At 37.8% G+C, this 21,575-nt stretch overlaps 1 protein-coding gene across 1 annotated transcript in view; it reads right to left on the bottom strand.

The window, feature by feature from the left end:
• Nucleotides 1-1,556: 1,556 nt before the first annotated feature.
• TDRD5 (tudor domain containing 5) overlaps nt 1,557-21,575 on the bottom strand; it is an 89,450-nt gene continuing 69,431 nt past the window's right edge. The window contains exons 15-18 of the mRNA XM_060088537.1: nt 12,426-12,608; nt 11,530-11,673; nt 6,386-6,596; nt 1,557-1,893 (exon numbers count right to left, since the gene is read on the bottom strand). Coding sequence (XP_059944520.1) covers nt 1,646-1,893; nt 6,386-6,596; nt 11,530-11,673; nt 12,426-12,608 — 786 coding nt within the window. The 3' untranslated portion in view covers nt 1,557-1,645. The remainder of the gene's footprint in view (nt 1,894-6,385; nt 6,597-11,529; nt 11,674-12,425; nt 12,609-21,575) is intronic.

A 21,575-nucleotide genomic window follows, 5' to 3' on the forward strand; every position in this document is an offset into this window, starting at 1 on the left:
AATATAACTCAATATTCTGGGTTTCTTCTCTAAAGAATGAATTCTAAGAAGCATCATCCAAAATGAATTTTCTTCTTTAGAAACAAATTGTGGATAATTATCTAAACTTATATGAAAAACAGCTTTTCCAGTTTGTATCACGGTTGAGTATCACATACGAAATTTAACTGTCATGTGATATTTAACTGTTCATTGACCCTCCATATAACTCTTCAACTGTCTTCTCCAATAAAGATGTCTGATGGAAAATCACAAAAACCCAAATGGGAAACCTGTTCTTTTCGGGTCAACTATCACTGATGTTTCCAGACTACACATTTTTGGTCAATTAGTATACCATCATTCTTATAGATATACTGGAATTAAAGGTAAATGTGGATTTTAAAATTTTACTGCATTTAACATGTTTTCTCTAAGATCTTTAAACCAAAACACTCAGTAGTTAGAGACTTTGGGTTAAACTTTGTTTCATGATCACTTCATTCTAAGAAAGAAGTTTCAACCAGTAATACTCTACATTTAAATGCACTCTGATATTTACTCTCATCTCACTCCCTTCCTCAGTGGACATTTTGCTGATTAAGTAACTGAGAAGGAAAGAGGAGACATTCCTTATTGTAGAAAGAGAGAAAAGAACTAGGGGCCAGCTCTGCCATTTAACGCCAAAACAGGAGGCCTTAGAAGAGGGGCTAGAAGGGTGAGAACCTAGTTATACACAGCGTGCCAGTAATTCACACCTCTTTCTCTGATTTTACCACTAAGAAATGCTTCTGTATTGGATTTTTTACATTTGGGTATAAGTCTGGTATTTTATCACAAAGAAATTTGTATCACTCACATTCTTTAATTTCACCTTTCAGTCTTTTCTCCCGATGGTTTATACTGTGAGCTAAACAGAATGTCACATAATAAATTGGACTTCAGAGAACATAATGTTACATAAATGCTTAAACAATACCACTGTTTAACTACTGTTACATTAAGACTCCAGGGAACTATCATGACTTACAGAGATGGCTCAGCTAAGTTTCAACAATTGGTCTCTATAATTTTGTTGTTAGTCTTCAAGAAATTGCCTATATTGAAAGATAGCTTAATATTTTTTAAATGTAAGAGGGTTCACATGACCAAAGCTTCATGGTGTGGATTTTCTTACTGATCCTAGTATTTCAAAGAAATAATGATGGTAAAGATTGGAGTCCTAGATTCTCTCTACGATATAGAAGTTTTCAAATGAGAAAAGGCAGCCTTAAAATTCAGACATCCTTTTTCTGGAGATAGGGATGTAAGAATTTTTGTCTTACTACACATGGATCACAAAACATTAGTTTTTCAGTTTACGTTGATCGGTCATGATATATACAAGAAAAACATTTATAGAAACACAAAAACTCCTTTACATTGAACAAAGGTGAACAAAACCATACAGAAAAAGAAACATCCATAAAAATGAAAATTAACATTAAACATCAATACTTACACAACAAAGTGGACTGTTCGCATAACGAAGCTAACGAAGAGTCACACAGAAAGACAAAAGCATCAACTAACAAAATACTACTTTGTCTCAATACCTCCTTCTTCTTTTGGCCTGGGAGGTCACCAGGCCCTAAGCATCTAGTTTATTTTTTTCCTCCCTGCTTTCTCATGCTTCCATCCTTTTCACACTGGGGTACCAGTGCAGGAGGCTCCTGGATGTGGCTAGCCGTGCAGCAGCTCCTAAGGCAGCAGTGGCTGTGCTTCGAGGAATGTAGAGCTTCTGAGAAATCTGGTGCTCAGGAGACAAAATCAAAGACAGCTGGTCCATGGCTCCCTGACTCTTATCTTTGAACACTGCAATAGCATGGCTACTAGAAAAATCTTCATTCTCTAGGCTCTCTGGAGAGCTTTCCACTGAAAAAGAAAGAAAACACAGGTCTTTTCAAGAGGTTCTCACCCTCTCCCATTCTAGATCTTTACTAACGTGTGTTACAACCATCTTCTGGTTAGGTGGTGCCAATTACCAATGGCAAATCAGAGAGAAAGAGACTCAGAAACCAGTCAAAAAATGGATAGGAGATGAGGATGGAGGATCATGCACAGAGATAAAATAAATCTTGTTAGGATGAGGGCAAAGAAGAGAGGAAAAAATATGTACTTGTGAATAAGGAAGGGAAGATATCTTTCTAGGACATCAAAAAAATAAATGGGATATAATTCCAATTCCAGGGAAGAATCCTTAAGCTCCCTTACTTCCTCCTCTCAGCAGTGAGCAAAATGGTGTCCCACGGGCCTTCTCTATTGTGAAAGTGGTTCCAATTCCAAGTCTGCCAGCATAAAAACAAAACTGACCAAACTGACCATAAAAAATGAAAATTAACATTAATTAACATTAACTGTGTTTGCTAAGAAATTCCAAAAGCCAATTATTAACCACAAAAAGAATTCCTTGGGAATTAGTTTAACTAAGAAGAAATAATCTTTTCAATGGAATAAACTGCTGGGAACTCCATGCTGAGAGTTCTTAATAGCCACGGAAGTGGATACTAGCATCCTCACATGTGTACTCTAGACCAGGGCTACTGAAGGAGTTGGTCTATGAATTGTTTGAACCTGCCTGCAATGAGAGAAGGAGGTTTTGCCAACATATAAGCCAACACACTGCTTCCTTCAAGAAAGTCCTCCTCTAGGAAAAAAAAAAATCTAGGGGAGCTAAACAATGTGCTATTGTGTTGTCCATCATCACAAATGCATCATAGACTAGTATCGGTATGCTGACTACATTCTGAAAAGCACTGCTCTAGACCTTAAAATTACAGATTTCAAAAATTCAGAAAAAAATCAGGCATGATCCAATATCTTATTCATCTTTGCATCTTTAGCATCTAGCAGCAGTAGCATGTGGTACATGTGCCATATATTTATGATAAATTAAATTAAGGAGAATTTTACAGGGTATTCTAAAAAGTAAAACTCTGACCGCAAGACTATAATTAATGCCCACTAGAGTGGAAAAGAGACAGTGAGTTCTAGTGAAATAATGGGGCTTTACAGGAAGTCGTTGATGAGCTCAGATTTTAAAAGGTATAAAAACATGAAAGCAGGGACACATGATGAAAGAATTTAAAAGAGTAGCAAAACTTCTGCTTCCAGACATGATGCTAATTAAACAGGGATTGAAAAATAATCTCTCCTGCTTTAAACACTGAAAAACTGGACAAAGTATATAAAACAACAGCTTTCAGACACTGAACAAGAAGCTCAGAGGACAGTGCTCCCTGAGAGACGGGAAACAAAGTGAGCCCTACAAGTGCCTGAGCTCACTGTCAAAATAAAGCCCAGGCTGCAGTACAGGGAGGGAGAGCCCACATTGAGCCTGGAGGTCTCACTGTACTGAGAAGACAGAGTTTGGAATTCATGGAGGCCAGGTGTCTGGAATTCGTGGGGGAAAAGTACAAGTGAAGAGGCAGCTGCAGAGAGAGAAGAAGCTGGAGACCTGCAGAGGTCGCTTTGAGTCTCAGGCTGGGTAGTGATCTGGCTCACGTATGTGAGGGGACCACCAAGGCCAGGGAGAAAACCTACCTGAAAGGAGTAGGCAGAACAAACAATAGGCATTTTATACTGGGGCAAAATAGTTTGTGTTCCCACCAGCTACAGTGTAAAGACATCCTAACACATAGGACATCAAGTCCCATCAATACCCTCAGAAAGGTACTGCCTAGCAGGGCCAACAGACTTAAGGCTTTTCTAAATCAGCCTAATGAAACCTCAAATAAACACAGAAATAATCAAACCAATTTCAGGTAATTTAATTACATTCCTACCCCCCCAATAAATTATACATAGACAGCAGGGAGGGAGGGAAGGAAGGAAGAAGGAAGGGAGGGAGGGAGGGAGGAAGGAAGAAAAAGAGATTCAGCCAACAATATATAATTCAGCATCTGCCATCCAATAAAAAATTACCAGATATACAAAGGAGCAGAGAAATATGACTTGTAATTAGGAGAAAAACCAATCAGTAGAAGCCAATTCAGAAGTGACAGATGACAGAATGCAGAAATGATACATATGCTAGAATCACAAGACATGGGTATTAAAATAGCTGTCATAAGAACACACCAAGTATTCAAGAAGTGAATGATGAGTATGCTGAAGAGAAAGATGGAAGATATAAAAAAGACCCAAACCAAACCCTAGAGATTATAAATTGAACTTCTGAGATGAAGAATATACTGGATGGGAAAAGAACATATTAAACACTGAACAGGAAAAGGTTATACTATGCTCATAGATCAGAAGACTCAATATTGTTAACACGTCACTTCTCCCCAACTTGATCTAGAGATTAAAAAAAAAATCCCAATAAAACTTTTAGCAGGCTTTCAGTAGAAATTAAATTAATACTAAAATTCATACGGAATATGACCTAGAATAATAGCCAAAACAATTTGAAAAAGAAGAAATTTATATGATTTCAAGACTTATTATAAAGCCACAAAAATCAAGACAGTGGTATAAAGGCAGACGTAATAGTAATAGAACAGAATGAAAGTCCAGAAATAGACCCTCACATATACAACTTAATTGGCTTTTGACAAAGACATCAAGGCAGTTTAATGGAGAAAGGACAGTCTTTTCAATAAATCATGCTGAAACAGCTGAATAATTATATGTAATCAAAATAAACATTGATCCTTACATCACACCATACACAAAAATTAACGAATTGGATCACAGACCTAATGCAGGACCTAAAACTACAGAATTTTTATAAGAAAATGTAGGAGAAAGTCTTAGTTACTTGAGTTAGGAAAGATTTCTAAATAGGACACAAAAAGTTCAAACTATAAAGGAAAAAAAATCAACAAATCTGATTTCATCAAAAGGAAAACTTTTGCTCTTCCAAGGATGTTGTTAAGGAAATGAAAAGGCAAGCCACTTACCTGAAATATTTGCAACAGATGTATCTGACAAAGGTTCTGTATCCAGAATAAAGAAGTTTTACAAATCAATAAAAAGAAGATAATCCAATAAAAATGCACAAATACTTGAACAGGCAATTCACTAAAGAAGATATATAGATGGTACATAAACACACGAAAACATAGTCAACATCACTGGCAAATAGGGAAATGTAAATTAAAACCACAATAAGATACCACCACACACCCACTAGAATGGTAAAAGTTTAAAAGACTGGAAATATAATATGTTGCCAAGAAGATGAAGCAATCAGAACTTACGTATATCGCTGGTGTGAATTACCAAATGGTTCAGCCACTTTGGAAAACATTTTGGCAGTTCTTAAAAAGTTAAACAGGGGCTTCCCTGGTGGTGCAGTGGTTAAGAATCTGCCTGCCAATGCAGGGGACACAGGTTCCATCCCTGGTCCAGGAAGATCCCACGTGCCGCAGAGTAACTAAGCCTGTGCGCCACAACTACTGAGCCTGAGCTCAAGAGCCCGCGAGCCACAACTACTGAGCCTGTGTGCCACAACTACTGAAGCCTGCACGCTTACAGACCATGCTCCGCAACAAGAGAAGCCACTGCAATGTGAAGCCCGTGCACTGCAACAAAGGGTAGCCCCCACTCGCTGCAACTAGAGAAAGCCCACGCGCAGCAACAAAGACCCAACGCAGCCAAAAATAAATAAATAAATAAATAGATAGATTTATTAAAAAGAAAAGTTAAACATTAAACATGCAGTTAGCATATGACCCAGCAATTCCACTCCAAGGTACTTGCTGAATAGAAATAAAAAATATATGTCTACACAAAGAGCTGTATGTGAACACTCACAGCAGCTTTATTCATAATGGCCCAAATCTGGAAACAATCCAGATGTCTGTCATCTGGTGAACAGATAAACAAATTGTGGTATTTCCATACAACTGGGTACTACTCAACAATGAATAGGAACAAACTTTAGACACCAACAACAACATAAATGAATCTCTAAAAATCAGGCTAAATGAAAGAAATCAGACATAAAAACGACATACTGTATGACTCCCTTTATATGAAATTCTAGAAAAGGAAAAGTAACATGCCAGAAGCCAGAAAGTAGGGGTAGGTAATGGCTGCAAAGGGGTATGAGGAAGCCTTTTAGACTGACGGAAATACTCTATTATCATGACTGTGGTGCTTATTACAAGACTGTACACATTTGTCAGAACTCATAGCATTGTACACTTAAAAACTGGCAAATTTTCCTGTGCATAAACCTGACCCCGCCACCCCCCAAATTGCAGAAAAAAAAGAAGAGTGGCAAAGTGAAAGGGAACAATTGGAGGAGTTCAGACAAATGCTAACATCAGCAATTTTTCAAGTCATGTTCTGAAAAGATAAATGAAGGTTTTTAACAACATGGCAAACCATTGCATTTGTCAACTGTATGTCAACCTACCTGAACCAGAGTGTTTTTGTGGGTAATCGACCACTGCCGGAGTTGAGTTGAGCACTGCTGTGGATAGCTGAATTTGCTTTGGCCAAGTCTCAATGCTGCTAGGCTCAAACTGGCCACCTTCTGCTGACTGCTGTGACTGGATAAAAGAGATGTAGAACTCCTCCAATTCGGGCAACGTGGGAGAATCTGAGCAACTCTTTAAGTTTGGTTGCTACAGAATGGGGAAAATGGGGCAAAAGCATGAAAAGTAACTGTTAGTTCAACAGTAAGAATTAAGTCTATTTTGTTTCCTTACTTATATACAAAAGAATATTTTCATATCATAATTAATAAATAAAACTCCCCACTTTAAAAAATCTAGATACTCTCTGGAAAACAAGTCCTTCTCTAACTTAGTGACCATTAATTCAAGAAGCGTTTATTGAATAATGCATATTATGAGCAAACATGGTACTGAGGGCTGCCAAGGAAGAACGGCAGGAAATGAGAGAAATAACATTCACTGAGCACTCATTGTTAGGGACAATGCTAGGTTCTTGGCATGTGTTTCTGCAATGAAACATCAGAACGTTTTTCTAGGTTAGGTGTTGTTACATCTTCTTTATTAACGCTTCCTTTACTTAGCATAATGCTTTTTTACAAGAGGATTACCAAGTTATCCAACGTCAACCAGTAAGCGACAAGACAGAGATGAACTCAGGCTAGCCTATGTTCTCTCTGCTCCATCACACCGCCTCCCAGTAAATACGATCCCTGTCCCTAAGGAGCTCACAGTCCTCGGCTAGGGAAACAGTACACGTGCTGCAGGTGGCCATGAAGAAGGCATTAACTGCATTCCGCAGCATCAACAACATGCTAGAACACAAAGGACTTAAAGGAAGGCTCCTCAGAAGAAGTGACAAACTGGAGTACTAAGAATCAGGGTTTGAGAGGAAAAGATGAACTTCGCAAACAAAGCCTCGATTTGGGCTAAAGTGAATGAAGTGCCAAATTTTAATCAATAGATCCTATATCCTACCACAGAGTCGCTGCTGAAATAGCCACAGTTTACGGTGACTCAAGAGAATTCGTCTTCTGTGATGCTAACTAACTGGCACTGATGATTAAGTGGGCCCCATCAGGACCAGGCTGTAACGAACCAACCTAAGTGGCTTACAGCCTGGGATCTGCCCAGGGTAAACTGAAACAAAATTTATACAGACAGAAAATGTAGCTTTGTGTGTTCTTTAGGCTGTGGAGTAGACATTTAATATCAGCTGGCATTCCTTTTGCATTCCTTTTTTCTTCCATTACAAAACACCTTGTTCATTTTCAAACATGGCTGGCATGGATGTGACTGATATATAATTGTCATATACAAATGGCTGTGCCCCTTTATTTGGCAGCAAAAATGAAAACCCTAAAAGTCCACATAGCTATCCTGCCATACAATATGCTACTTCAGGAGAGCAAAGAGCTGGATTCAAATTTTTGCTTAATTTATGCAACTTCATGTATGTGCTTTAGCTACCCTTTAAGTTTATTCTCACTGAAAATGAGGTTCTCTCAATAAAGCTCCAGTGATAATTAAGTAAATATTAATATGGCAAACTTTTAGAGCTGGAAAGATCATTAGTCCAAATCAGTCCTTGCAGAGGATAAACTAAGGCCCCAAAAGCCAACTTGTTCAAACTTGTGGTAAAGACTAAGCCATAGATTACAGAACTCCCAGACAGGTGTTTTTTACACTAAGCCCTGCTGCCTATTTTCAGTAGTTTAACAACAATCAAAATCAGAAACAGTTTTTTAAAAGCTGTATCTTTTTTCTTTCCTGATAAATATGATTTTGAAGAAAGACAAATTGTTAAAACATATTTAAATGCATTCTGACAGCTTTTCACACTGGAAAAAAAGAACACAGGTGAATGCCTTCTAAATTTGTATGCCAGTACTGAAAGCAAGTACTTGTGGTCAACTTAAGCACTTAATTGAAAAGTAAGAGTCTCTTCCTCTAAACAGTGGTTTAGAGTGCTGCTGCTCAAAATGTGATTCACCATCAAGCAGCTTCAGCATCACCTGGAAGCTTGTAAGACATGGAGAACTTCAGTCCCCATACCAGATCTGCTCAATCAGAATCTGCATTTTCACAAGATTCTCAGGTGATCTGTATGAACATTATAGTTTGAGAAGCATTGCTCTACCAGATTTATCCCTCTGTAATTATCAACTACTGACTCCATCATAGTTGTCTGAAAATATACCTTTATGGAACTAGAGGTTAGTAGCAGATTTTCAAGAAACGTGTTCATGGTTTCTGAAACATTAACTTATGCAATCAAAAGCATAGCCCCAAACCACAATAACATACACCTTCACGCCCACTAGGATGGCTATTATTATTATTATTTTTTTTTGGCGGTACGTGGGCCTCTCACTGCTGTGGCCCCTCCCGTTGCAGAGCATAGGCTCCGGACGCACGGGCCCAGCCACTCCGCGGCATGTGGGATCCTCCCGGACCGGGGCACGAACCCGTGTCCCCTGCATCGGCAGGCGGGCTCTCAACCACTGCACCACCAGAGAAGCCCCCTATAATTTTTTAAACTAGATAATAGCAAGTGTTGGCAAAGATGTGGACAAATTGGAACACTCTTATATTGCTGGTGGGAATGTAAAATGGTGCAACTGCTTGGAAAAGTCTGGCAATTCCTCAAAACACTAAACACAGTTACCATAGGACCCAGCCATTCAACTCTTAGGTATATACCTAAGAAAACTGAAAACATATGTCCACATAAAAACACATACACAAGTGTCACAGCAGCATTATTCATAATACCAGAAAAATAGAAACAATTCAAATGTCCATCAGCTGATACATGGATAAACAAAACGTGGCCTATCCATACAATGGATTATTCAGCCATAAAAAGAAGTAAAGCATGATACATGATACAACATGATGAACCTTGAGAACATTACGCTAAGAAGCCAGACACAAAAGGCCACACACTGTATTGATTCCAATTATATGAAATGTCCTGAAGAATAAGTAAATCAATAGAGAAAGTAAGATGAGTGGTTGCCTGGGGGGAAGAGGGCTGGGGAGGTTGGGTGGGGGTGACAGCTGAAGAATGCAGGGTTTCTTTTTGAGATAATGAAAATGTTCTGAAATTCTTATGGTGATGATGGAGGCACAATATGCTAGTAAACTAGTGAATATACTAAAAGCCGTTGAATTGTACATTTTAAATGGGTGAACTGTATGGTATGTATATTATATCTCAATTAAGCTGAGGAGACAGAGGATGGAGTCTGAGCCCCACGAATGTGGAGGAGCTTTGACAATCTCCTCAGGTTTTCAGCCGAGATCTCCAAAGAATCATGCTTTAGGAGTAAGAGCCACATTCAAGGAGTAAGGACAACAGTGAAATACAGCAGTCCTCACCAAACCTAAACCAAGCCTCAATATGTGTGAAGGTGACTGGCTGGTATCTGCCAGCCACTAGACAACTGAACCCTCTTCGGAGGAAGCTATCTCATCCAGAGCCTCTCTAATTTTTTACCCATCATGTTCAACATTCAATTAAAAAGAACCATGAGGGGGCTTCCCCAGTGGCACAGTGGTTGAGAGTCCGCCTGCCGATGCAGGGGACACGGGTTCACGCCCCAGTCTGGGAAGATCCCGCATGCCGCGGAGCGGCTGGGCCCATGAGCCATGGCCGCTGAGCCTGCACGTCCGGAACCTGTGCTCCGCAACGGGAGAGGCCACAACAGTGAGAGGCCTGCATACTGCAAAAAAAAAAAAAAAAAAAAAAAAAAAAGAACCATGAGGTATGCTCCGCCTGTCTTTCCCCTCCCCTGAATGCCCAAAACAGGATCAAATGACAAGATCAAATAGAGAAAAAAGACAGTAAGAACACACTCAAAGGTAATTCAGATATTGAAATCATCTGCGAAAAACTTTAAAATAACTATGATTAACATGTTCAAGAAAATGGAAGTTACAGACAAAATTGAGGAAAATATGGAGAAAACGGAGAACTGGAATCTATAAAATAAAGAATCAGGGCTTCCCTGGTGGCGCAGTAGTTGAGAGTCCACCTGCCAATGCAGGGGACACGGGTTCGTGCCCCGGTCTGGGAAGATCCCGCATGCTGCGGAGTGGCTAGGCCCGTGAGCCATGGCTGCTGAGTCTGCGTGTCCGGAGCCTGTGCTCCGCAACGGGAGAGACCACAGCAGTGAGAGGCCTGCGTACCACAAGAAAAAAAAAAAAGGAAGACTAAAGTCAGAAATATGGGAAATTAAACATCATACTCCCGAACAACCAATGGGTCGAAAAAGATCAAAGGTAATTAGAAAATATTATGAGACAGACAAAAATGAAAACAGAGTATACCAAAATTTATGGGATGCAGCAAAGGAAGAATTAAGAGGGATGTTTCTAGCAATAAAACATTAAAAACACATTAAAAAAGGAAGAAAGATCTCAAACAACTCAATTTTACACCTTAAGGAACTAAGAAAAGAAGAACAAGCTAAGACCAAAGTTAACAGAAGGAAATAGTAAAAATCAGAGCAGAAAAACAAACGGATTTTATTCCAGGGTTAGTGTTTTCTGCCAAAGCAACAAAAAGAAAAAAAATTGGCCTAGATGATAGGACAGATACAGAACTTAAAATGTATGGTTAAGTGAAAATACCTGTTTTCTCTATCCCTAATGTAGAGGCTTAATCAATCTTTTTTTTTTTTTTTTTTTTTTTTGCGGTATGTGGGCCTCTCACTGTCGTGGCCTCTCCGGCTGCGGAGCACAGACTCCGGACGCGCAGGCTCAACGGCCATGGCTCACGGGCCCAGCCGCTCCACGGCACATGGGATCCTCCCGGACCGGGGCATGAACCCATGTCCCCTGCATCGGCAGGCGGACTCTCAACCACTGCGCCACCAGGGAAGCCCCAATCTTTTAATTCTAGTCTCAGAATTTTTTTCTGGAGAGATGAATAACTATAGTAAGTTAACTGAAATTTATTTTTAAATAAACATACATTTTTATGTATATGTATTGTACCAAATGCTAAGAGAGGGATCATTAACCAGAATTTTACTTTCTAAAAATGAAAGTATTTTCTCATGAAAACTTGTAACAATAACATTCATTAGACATTTACCTTTTGAATTCTGGTTGTGCCAGTATTTTTTTCTTGAGCACCCAGTCCTTCTGGTTTTTGAACTTCTACTTTCTTCCCACTCACAAGGCCTGAAGGCTGCCATGGATCATCCCATATATCTTTGGGTGTAGAAAAACACCAATCCTATAGAGAAAAAAATTGCAACAATAAACTGAGATATAGTGCCATATGATCCAAATGGAGGATAACTTGGGCAAGGTAAAGGCAAAGAGGCAATGTATACTAAACAAGAAAAGATATTTATTAACTTTCTATATCAGTGTGAGTTTTCCCCCTTGCTTCACTGGTCCATGCCCAATACACTGAATTCCTCTGAATACACAGATCACATAAAAAAAACCATAACTCTCTTTGTAGTGTCTTCTTTAATACTGTTTTCATGGTTAGATGATTTTCATGATCATCCGGTATTTAAATGGCACAAATAACAAGGGGCAACTTAAGTGCTGATATTTCTTCTTTCTAAGAGCTGGTGGAAAATTTAAATATATAGGGCCCAATATTAGTAAATATACTCACTGCAGAGATCCAGACATATTACAAGGCAATGCAATAAAAATTAAATTAGGGAAAACTGTTTATTTCTAGATCCTAAGGCTGTGACTAGGTGCCAATGGTAAAACAAAAATCATAATGATGGATAGGATAGATAGCCACAATAAGTCCATGGTTTACTCTCCCCTGCTTCATCCTGCCCCCATCCCTAACACTACCATCTTTGGTGGCGGGGTGGGGGTGGGAATACATTCTTCTGAATTATTGTCTGATTAATCCCTATGAAATGAAGAATGCATAGCTTTTTTGAGGCTTGGACAATTACATTAATATTTCCTTTTGCAGTAGTGATTTGCTTTATGTTTTCCCAAGGATCTAACCTTCTGTGGCATTTCTTTACATGATGAATATGGTTTCTCTCCACCAAGCCTTGAGGTAGATAAGTGGGAGGCAGTATCGCTTCCTTCTCCCATTCCAGCCTGCAAAGGTATCCAGTTCTCATCCCATATATCATCACCTATGGTTACTGACTCCAGGCATGGCATTCCAGTGGGAATCTCATCCTAGAATGTATCAGGTGACAAATAAAACTTTAATTTATGGTTCCTGTATGGATACATTTTGAAATTTAGGTTTACAATTTTTCCTAACTCCAGGTAAAGATGGCAGTTCGAGTACATAATTTATTATGCTCTCTCTCTCCTGACACATCACCAAAATAAAATAATTTAAGGTATAAACTTATGGTCAAAGAGAATGTAAAAGGAGAAAACATCACCTATGTTCTGGATACAGGAAATCAGACAACTGACAACTTATTATGCAATCCTGAGAAAGTGGAATCCTGAGCTTGGAGCAGGAAAAACTGAGAGTCAACCCAAATTTATACCATAAATACTGCAAAAGTTCAGGAATTGCTCCTACAGAGTTTTTGGAATTGAGGGTGTAAAGTGGGAATGAAAACAAGAGCTCTCGTTAAAAGTCTGTGTAAGAAGCAGTTAGATCTCCAGGTACCCTCCCCTATTTAAAAAACCCAGGAAACTACACTTCTTCCTCCTGCTGGAAGACTAGAGGTCTTCTGGAGGGTAAAGCTGAGGACAGTGCAAGTACATAATAAAAACAGTAGAATTAAATGAAGGGTTGTTTTATACTGAATATAGAGCTCTGTCACTGTCTTTTTGATAGCAGGACAGAGATGAGAGTAAAGAATGCACAAACTTGAAGATAGATCCATTCTGATTATCCAGTCTGAACAACTGAGAAAAAAATTGGGAAAACAAACAAACGTACATACAAAAATAGAGCCTCAGGGAACTATGGGACAATACCAAAAGGTTTAACATTTTTGTCGTCAAAGTGCAAGAAAAAGAAGAGAAAGAATGCAGTGTAGAAAAGTTATTTGAAGAAATATGTCTGAAAACTTCCCAAATTTGGTTTGGGAAGACACAGACCTACAGATTCGAAAAGGTTAGCAAAACTCAAATAGGATAAACTCAAAGAAATTCATGCCTACATAGATTACGATCAACATGGTGAAAACTAAAGACAAACAAATATCTTGAATGAAGCCAAAGAAAAATTACACATTATTATAGTGGAACAACAATTTCAACACTGCACATCTTGTATCAGAAAACATGAAAGCTAGAAGGAAGTGAAATGGAATTTTTAAAGGGTTGAAAGAAAAGAACTGGCAACCTAGAATTCTACATCCAGCAAAAGCATCCTTTAAGAATGAAGATGAAATAAATATATTCTCAGTGAAGAAAACAAAAATAATTTGCTTTCCACAGACTTGCCCTAAAAGAATCATTAAAGGGAGTTCTTTGAATAGAAAGGAGATGATACCAGAAGGAAACTTGGAATATCAGAAATAAAGAAAGAGCAACAGAAAAAGTAGATATCTGGTTAAATATAATAGACTATTCCCCTCCTGAATTTTTCAGAATGTTTGAAGATGGAAAGCAAAAAATATAACATTATAAATTCTCAATATACAGTTATTATACATAGTAGAAAATAAAGAAGGTGGGAAGGGGTAAAGACCTATATGGTAGTAAGATACCTACATTCCACTTGAAGTGGTAAATACTGATTAAGTCCACTGTGAAAAGCCAAAGGTGTATATTGTAATTCCTAGAGTAATCAGTACAAAACTATACATATACAATGAAAATGTAATAAGTAAATTACAATAGGCTACTAAAGAAGAATGCTAAATAATAAAAGAATACTAGCAAAAAACTGTGGTACTAAAAGAAGAAAGGAAGAGCAAAGGAATGAAAAGCTGGGGAAATGAATAGAAAAATAATAAAATGGTAGACCTAAAATCAAAACATATTGATAGGGCTTCCCTGGTGGTGCAGTGGTTGAGAGTCCGCCTGCCAGTGCAGGGGACACGGGTTCATGCCCCGGTCTGGGAAGATCCCACATGCCACGGAGCGGCTGGGCCCGTGAGCCATGGCCACTGAGCCTGCACATCCGGAGCCTGTGCTCCGCAACGGGAGATGCCACAGCAGTGAGAGGCCCGCGTACTGGGGAAAAAAAAAAATATTGATAACTTTATTAAATGTGAATGGACTAAACATACTAATTAAAATTCAGATTGTTGTGCCTGGACCTAACCCTTCCCACCTGCAGGCTGGAACCAGCCCTGGGACACCCAGAACCATGCAGCCAGCTGTGCTGGAAACCAGCTCCACCACCAGCAGACTGGCACTGCAGAACGAGCCAACCCAGAACCTGGCCCAAGCCACCACACAAGGCAGGGCCTGGCAACCAACCAGGCTGAGAGCCAGCCTTGACTACCAGTGCACCCACAGTAGTGGGCCCAGTCACTACAGAAGGGCCCATGCAGCCCACATGGGGGCATCCCTATAGAATATAGCTCTGGTGACCAAAGGGGAGTGTGCTGCTGGGCCCCACATGATGTCTCCTATATAAGGCCACTTTCCAAGAGCAGGATATGGAACAAACTAACCCAATACATAGATATAAACACAGAGAACTAGGCAAATGAAAAAGAGGAATATGTTCCACATGAAGGAATAAGACAAAACCCTAGGAAAGGAACTAAGTGGATATAAGCAATTTACCTAATAAAGAGTTTAAGGTAATGATCATAAGTATGCTCAACAAATGCAGAAGAAGAATGGATGAACACAGTGAGAAGTTTAACAAAGAATTATAAAATATAAAGAAGACCCAAACAGAGCTGAAGAATACAATAACGGAAATAAAAAATACACTAAAATATCAACGGTAGATTATATGATACAGAGGAACATATCAGAAAACTGGAAGACAGAGTAGTGGAAATTACCCAAACTGAACAGAAAAAATAATTTTTTAAAATGAGGATAGTTTAATAAGAGACCTCTGGGACATCAAGCATGCTAACATTCACATTATACAGGGGTCCTGGAAAGAGAAGAAAGAGAGAGAAAGGGGCAGAGAACTTACCTGAAGATGTAAATAGCTGAAAACTTCCCTAATTTGGGAAAGGACACAGATATCCAGGTCCAAGAACCACAAAGAGTCCCAAACAAGATGAACCTAGAGGTCCACACCAAGACACATTATATTTAAAATGATAGAAATTAAAGATAAAGAGAGAACCTTAAAAGCAGAGAGAGAAAAGCAACTAGTTACATATAAGAGAACTCCCATAAGACTATCAGCTGACTTCTCAGCAGAAACTTTGCAGGCCAGAAGGGAGTGGCATGATATATGTCTTCAACCAAGAATACTCTATCCAGTAAGGCTATAATTCAGATTTGAAGGAGAGATAAAGAGTTTTAAAAACAAGCAAAAGCCAAAAGAGTTCAGCATCAGTTTTACAAGAAATGTTAAAGGGACTTCTCTAAGCAGAAAAGACCACAACTAGACATATAAAAATTATAAAAGGAAAATCTCATTGGTAAAAGCAAACATACAGTAAAGGTAGTAGATCAGCTACTTATAAAGCTAATAGGAAGGTTAAAAGATAAAAGTAGTAAAATAATCTATAACCACAATAAGTAGTTAAGAGATACATAAAACAGAAAGATGTAAAATATGATGTCAAAAAAACACTATATGTGAGGTAGGGGGAGGGAGTAAAACTGCAGGGTTGTTACAGTGTGTTTGAACTTGAGATCAGCAACTTAAAATAACTATATATATATATGCCTTTAAAACTTTACATATATGTGTGTGTGTGTGTATATATATATACATATATATACACACACACATACAGAGAGAAAGAGAGGGAGAGGGAGGGAGGAAAAGGGGGAGAGTTAGTTATATATAAACCTCATGGTAACCCCAAACCAAAACTCTATAATAGATATACACAAAGAGAAAGAAATCCAAACATAACACTAAAGATAGTCATCAAATCACAAGGAAAATGAGCAAAAGAAGAAACGAACAAAAAGAACTACCAGAACCAATCAACAAAATGGCAATAAGTATATATCTATCAATAACCGCTTTAAATGTAAATGGACTAAATGGTCCAATCAAAAGACCCAGATTGGCTGAATGGATTTAAAAAAAAAAAAAAAGACCCATCTAAATGCTGCCTACAAGAGACTCACATCAGATCTAAAGACACACACAGACTGAAAGGGAGGGGATGGAAAAAAGATATTCCATGCAAATGGAAATGAAAAGAAAGCTAGGTTAGCAATACTTATATCAGACAAAACAGACTTAAAACAAAGACTGTAACAAGAGACAAAGAAGGATATTACATAATGATAAAGAGATTAATCTAACAAGAAGATGTTACAATTGTAAATATATACACACCCAACACTGGAGCACATAAATACCTAAAGCAAATGTTAATAAACATAATGGATTTTATTATAAACAATAATAGTAGGGGACTTTAACACTCCACTTACATCAATGGACAGATCATCCAGATAGAAAAATTAATAAGGAAACACTGGCCTTAGATGACACAGACCAATTGGACTTAATAGAGTTATATAGAATATTCCATCCAAAAGCAGCAAAATCACATTCTTTGTATGTGTACATGGAACATTCTGCAGGATGGATCACATGCTAGGCCACAAAACAAGTCTCAATAAATTTAAGAAGACTGACATCATATTAAGCATTTTCTGACCACAATGGTATGAGACTACGGAAGTCAACTACAAGAAAAAGCTGCAAAAAAAACACCAACACATGGAGGCTAAACAATATGCTACTAATCAAAAATGGGTCACTGAAGAAATCAAAGAGGAACTTTTAAAAATACCTGGAGACAAATGAAAATGGAAACACAATGATCTAAAAAATCTATGGGATGCAGCAAAAGCAGTTCTAAGACGGAAGTTTATAACAATACAAGCTACAAACAAGAAAACAAGGAAACAAGAAAAATCTCAAATATACAATCTAACCTTATATCCACAGGAACTAGAAAAAGAGAAACAAACAAAACCCAAAGTTAGTAGAAGGAAGGAAATAATAAAGATAAAAATATTGTAGAAATAAATGAAAGAGAGACTAAAACAACAATAGAAAAGATCAATGAAACTAAGAGCTGGTTCTTTGAAAAGATAAACAAAATTGATAAACCTTTAGCCAGACTCATCAAGAAAAAGAGTGGGCCCAAATAAATAGAATCAGAAATGAAAGAGGAGAAGTTACAACTGATACCCCAGAAATACAATCATACAAGACTACTAAGAACAATTATACACCAACAAATTGGACAACCAAGAAGAAATGGATAAATTCCTAGAAACATGCAATCTTCTAAGACTGAATCAGGAAGAAATAGAAAATCTCAACAGACCTATTACTAGTAATGAAATTGACTTGGTAATTTATAAAAAACTCCCAACAAATAAAAGTACAGGACCAGATGGCTTCACAGGTGAATTTTACCAAACATTTAAAGAAGAATTAAAACCTATCCTTCTCAAATTATTCCAAAAAATTGAAGAGGAAGGAATGCTTCTGAACTAATTCTATGAGGTCAGCATCACCCTGATACCAAAACCAGACAAAGACACCACAAAAAAAGAAAATTACAGGCCAATATCACTGATGAAGAACTAAACTTGTAATTACCATACAACTCAACAATTGCACTCCTGGATATTTATTCCAGAGAACTTATGTTCACATAACAACCTGTGTACAGACATTCATAGCAGCTTCATCTGTAATAGCTAAAAACTAGAAATAGCCCAAATGTCCTTCAACAGGTCAATGATGAAACAAACTATGACACATACATGCCATGGAATACTACTCAACAATGAAAAGATCTAATTATTGATACATGCAATTACTTGAATTATACTGAGTGAAAATAGCCAATTTCAAAGGGTTACATACTATATGATTTTACATAGCCTTTTTTTTTTTTTTTTTTTGCTGTACGCGGGCCTCTCACTGCTGTGGCCTCTCCCGTTGCGGAGCACAGGCTCCGGACACACAGGCTCCGCGGCCATGGCTCGCGGGCCCAGCCGCTCCGCGGCATGTGGGATCTTCCGGGATCGGGGCACGAACCCGTGTCCCCTGCATCGGCAGGCGGACTCTCAACCACTGCGCCACCAGGGAAGCCCTACATAGCCTTTTTAAATGACAAAATTTTATAAATGGAGAACCAATTAGTGGGGAGAGGGGTGGTGGGAGGGAGTGGGTGGATGGATATAAAAGGGGCAACACAGGGACCTTCATGATGACAGAATTATCAGTATCTTGACTGTGCTGTTGCATACATGAACCTGCATGTGTTAATACTGTAGAGAACTAAATACACACACACACACACACACACACACAAATAAGTACAAGTAAAACTGGAGAAATCTGAACAAGATTGGTGGATTGTATCAATGTCAATATCCTGATTGTGACACTGTACTACAATTTTGTAAAATGTGACCACTGGGGGAAGTGGGTAAAGATTACATGAGATCTATCTGTATTATTCCTTATAGCCGCACATGAATCTTTTAGTTACCACAATAAAAATGTCAATTAAAAAATAAAAAAGAAATAAAACTAATTCAACATTATCTTTTCCAGAAAACAGAAAAGGAAGAAATGCCTCTAGACTCATTTTATGAGGCCAGCATTACCCTGGTACTAAAACCATACAAAGATAGTACAAGAAAACTACAGACCAATATCCTTCATGGAAATAGACATAACAATATTCAACAAAACATTAGCAAATGGAATCCATAGTGTATAAAAAGAATAATACATGATGACCAAATGGGGTTTATCCCAGGAAAGCCAGTTTAATCCAATATTTAAAGATCAATTAATGTAATATACTATATTAATACAATAAAGGAGAAAACATGATATCAATATATGCAAAAAAATCATTTAACAAAATTCACATCCATGCATGCATGATAAAACTTTTCATCAGGATAACAAAGACATCCTCTCTCACAACTCCTGTTCAACATCGTGTCTGAAATTCTAGCCAGTGCAATAATAAGGCAGGAAGGAAGATAAAGACACACAGATTGGAAAGGAAAAAATAAAGCTGTCCCAATTAGCAGACAACACTATTGTCTATGTAGAAAATCCCAAAGAAATCTACAAAACACCTCCTAGAACTAATAAATGAATTTAGCTAGTTCACACCATACAAGGTTAAAACACAAAAATCAATTTCTACATACTAACAATGAAAATATAGAAACTGAAATAAAAAGATATCATTTATAATTTCTCCCAAAGTAAATTAAATAATTAGATAAGTATTACCTAAGTTAGCTTAATCTTTGTTAGCTTTAAATACCTGAAGATAACAAAACATGTTCTGTGTATTAAAAACTATAACACCTTGATGAAGGAATAAAAGAAAACCTAAATAAATATATATACTGTGTCCACAGATTAAAGATGTTAATTCTCCTCAAATTTATCTACAGATTTAATGAAATTCCAATAAGAATCGCAGATACAGATAAGTTGATTCTAAAATTTAAATGGAAAGGGAAAGGAACCATAATATTAAAAATAATTGTGCAAAAGAGTAAAGTAGGAGGAATCATACTACCTAATTTTAAGAGGTATAAATCTACAGTAATCAATACAGTATGCTACTGGCAAAGGAATAGACAGATCAATGGAGCAAAATAAAGTCTAGGAATAGTCTCACACAAATATGGACATTTGATTTTTGGAAGGTCTACAAAGACAATTCAATGGAGAAAGCACAGTCTTCTCAACAAATAGCACTAGAACAATTGGACATCCGTATGCAATAAAATGAAACTTAACCTAAATCTCACACCTTATAGTAAAATTAAGTCAAGATGTCTTGACACTGAAAACACTGTACATAAAAGAAAAAAACCTGATAAACTGAACTTTCTCAAAATTAAAAACCTTTCCTGTATGAAAGACACCATTAAGAGACTGAAGCTACAAGTGGGAGAAAATATTTGAAAATCGCAAAACTGACAAAGAGCTATCCAGAACATATCCAGAACAAAAACCCAACAGTAAGAAAGAAAAAAAAACAATCAAAAAATGGGCAAAAGACTTTAATAGGCATTTCACCAAGAAATACATGTGGATGGCAAATAAGCACTTGATAAGATGGTCAGCATCATAGTCATTAGGGAAATGCAGAGTAAAACCACACTGGGATACTACTACACACCTATGAGAATGGCTAAAAATAAAAATTACTGACAATATCAAGTGTTGATAAGATATGGAGCAACTGGAACTCACACACTGCTGGTGGGAATGCAAAATGGTATACCCAGTCTGGAAAACAATTTGACCACATAAACCAGCAATCCTACTCCTGATTATGTTTATAAAAAAACCTGTACACAAATATTTATAGAAGCTCTATTCATAATTACCAAAACCTGAAATAACTAAAATGTCCTTCAATGCATGAATGGATATACAAACTGTGGTACCTCCATACAATAAAATACTATGCATCATCAAAAGAAATGAACTAGGGCCTCCCTGGTGGCGCAGTGGTTAAGAGTCCGCCTGCCGATGCAGGGGATACGGGTTCGTGCCCCGGTCTGGGAGGATCCCATATGCCGCGGAGCGGCTGGGCCCGTGAGCCATGGCCGCTGGGCCTGCGCATCCAGAGCCTGTGCTCCGCAACGGGAGAGGCCACAACAGTGAGAGGCCCACATACCGCAAAAAGAAAAAAAAAAAAAAAAAAAAAAAAAAGAAATGAACTATTGGCACATGCAACAATTTGGATGAAGGTACTATGCTGAATCAAAGAAACCCCTATTGGGAAGTTACATACCGTATGATTCCACTTATATGATAGTTCTGAAAAGGTAAAACTACAGTGACAGAAAACATAAATGGTTCCTAGGGGGTTAGGGATTTGGGGAGATGTAATTATAAAGGGGTAGCACCAGGGAGCTTTTTCAGATGATGGAAGCATTCTGCATCCTGATTGTGGGGGTGGTTACATAAATGTATATGTGTATCGATAGGACAGTACTCTGAATACAAAGTCAATTGTGTACTGTATGTTGATTTAAAGAGGAAGAAATATT

This window comes from Mesoplodon densirostris, chromosome 2 (genome assembly GCF_025265405.1).
Source record: "Mesoplodon densirostris isolate mMesDen1 chromosome 2, mMesDen1 primary haplotype, whole genome shotgun sequence".
In the NCBI taxonomy this organism is placed as follows: Eukaryota; Metazoa; Chordata; class Mammalia; order Artiodactyla; family Ziphiidae; genus Mesoplodon; species Mesoplodon densirostris.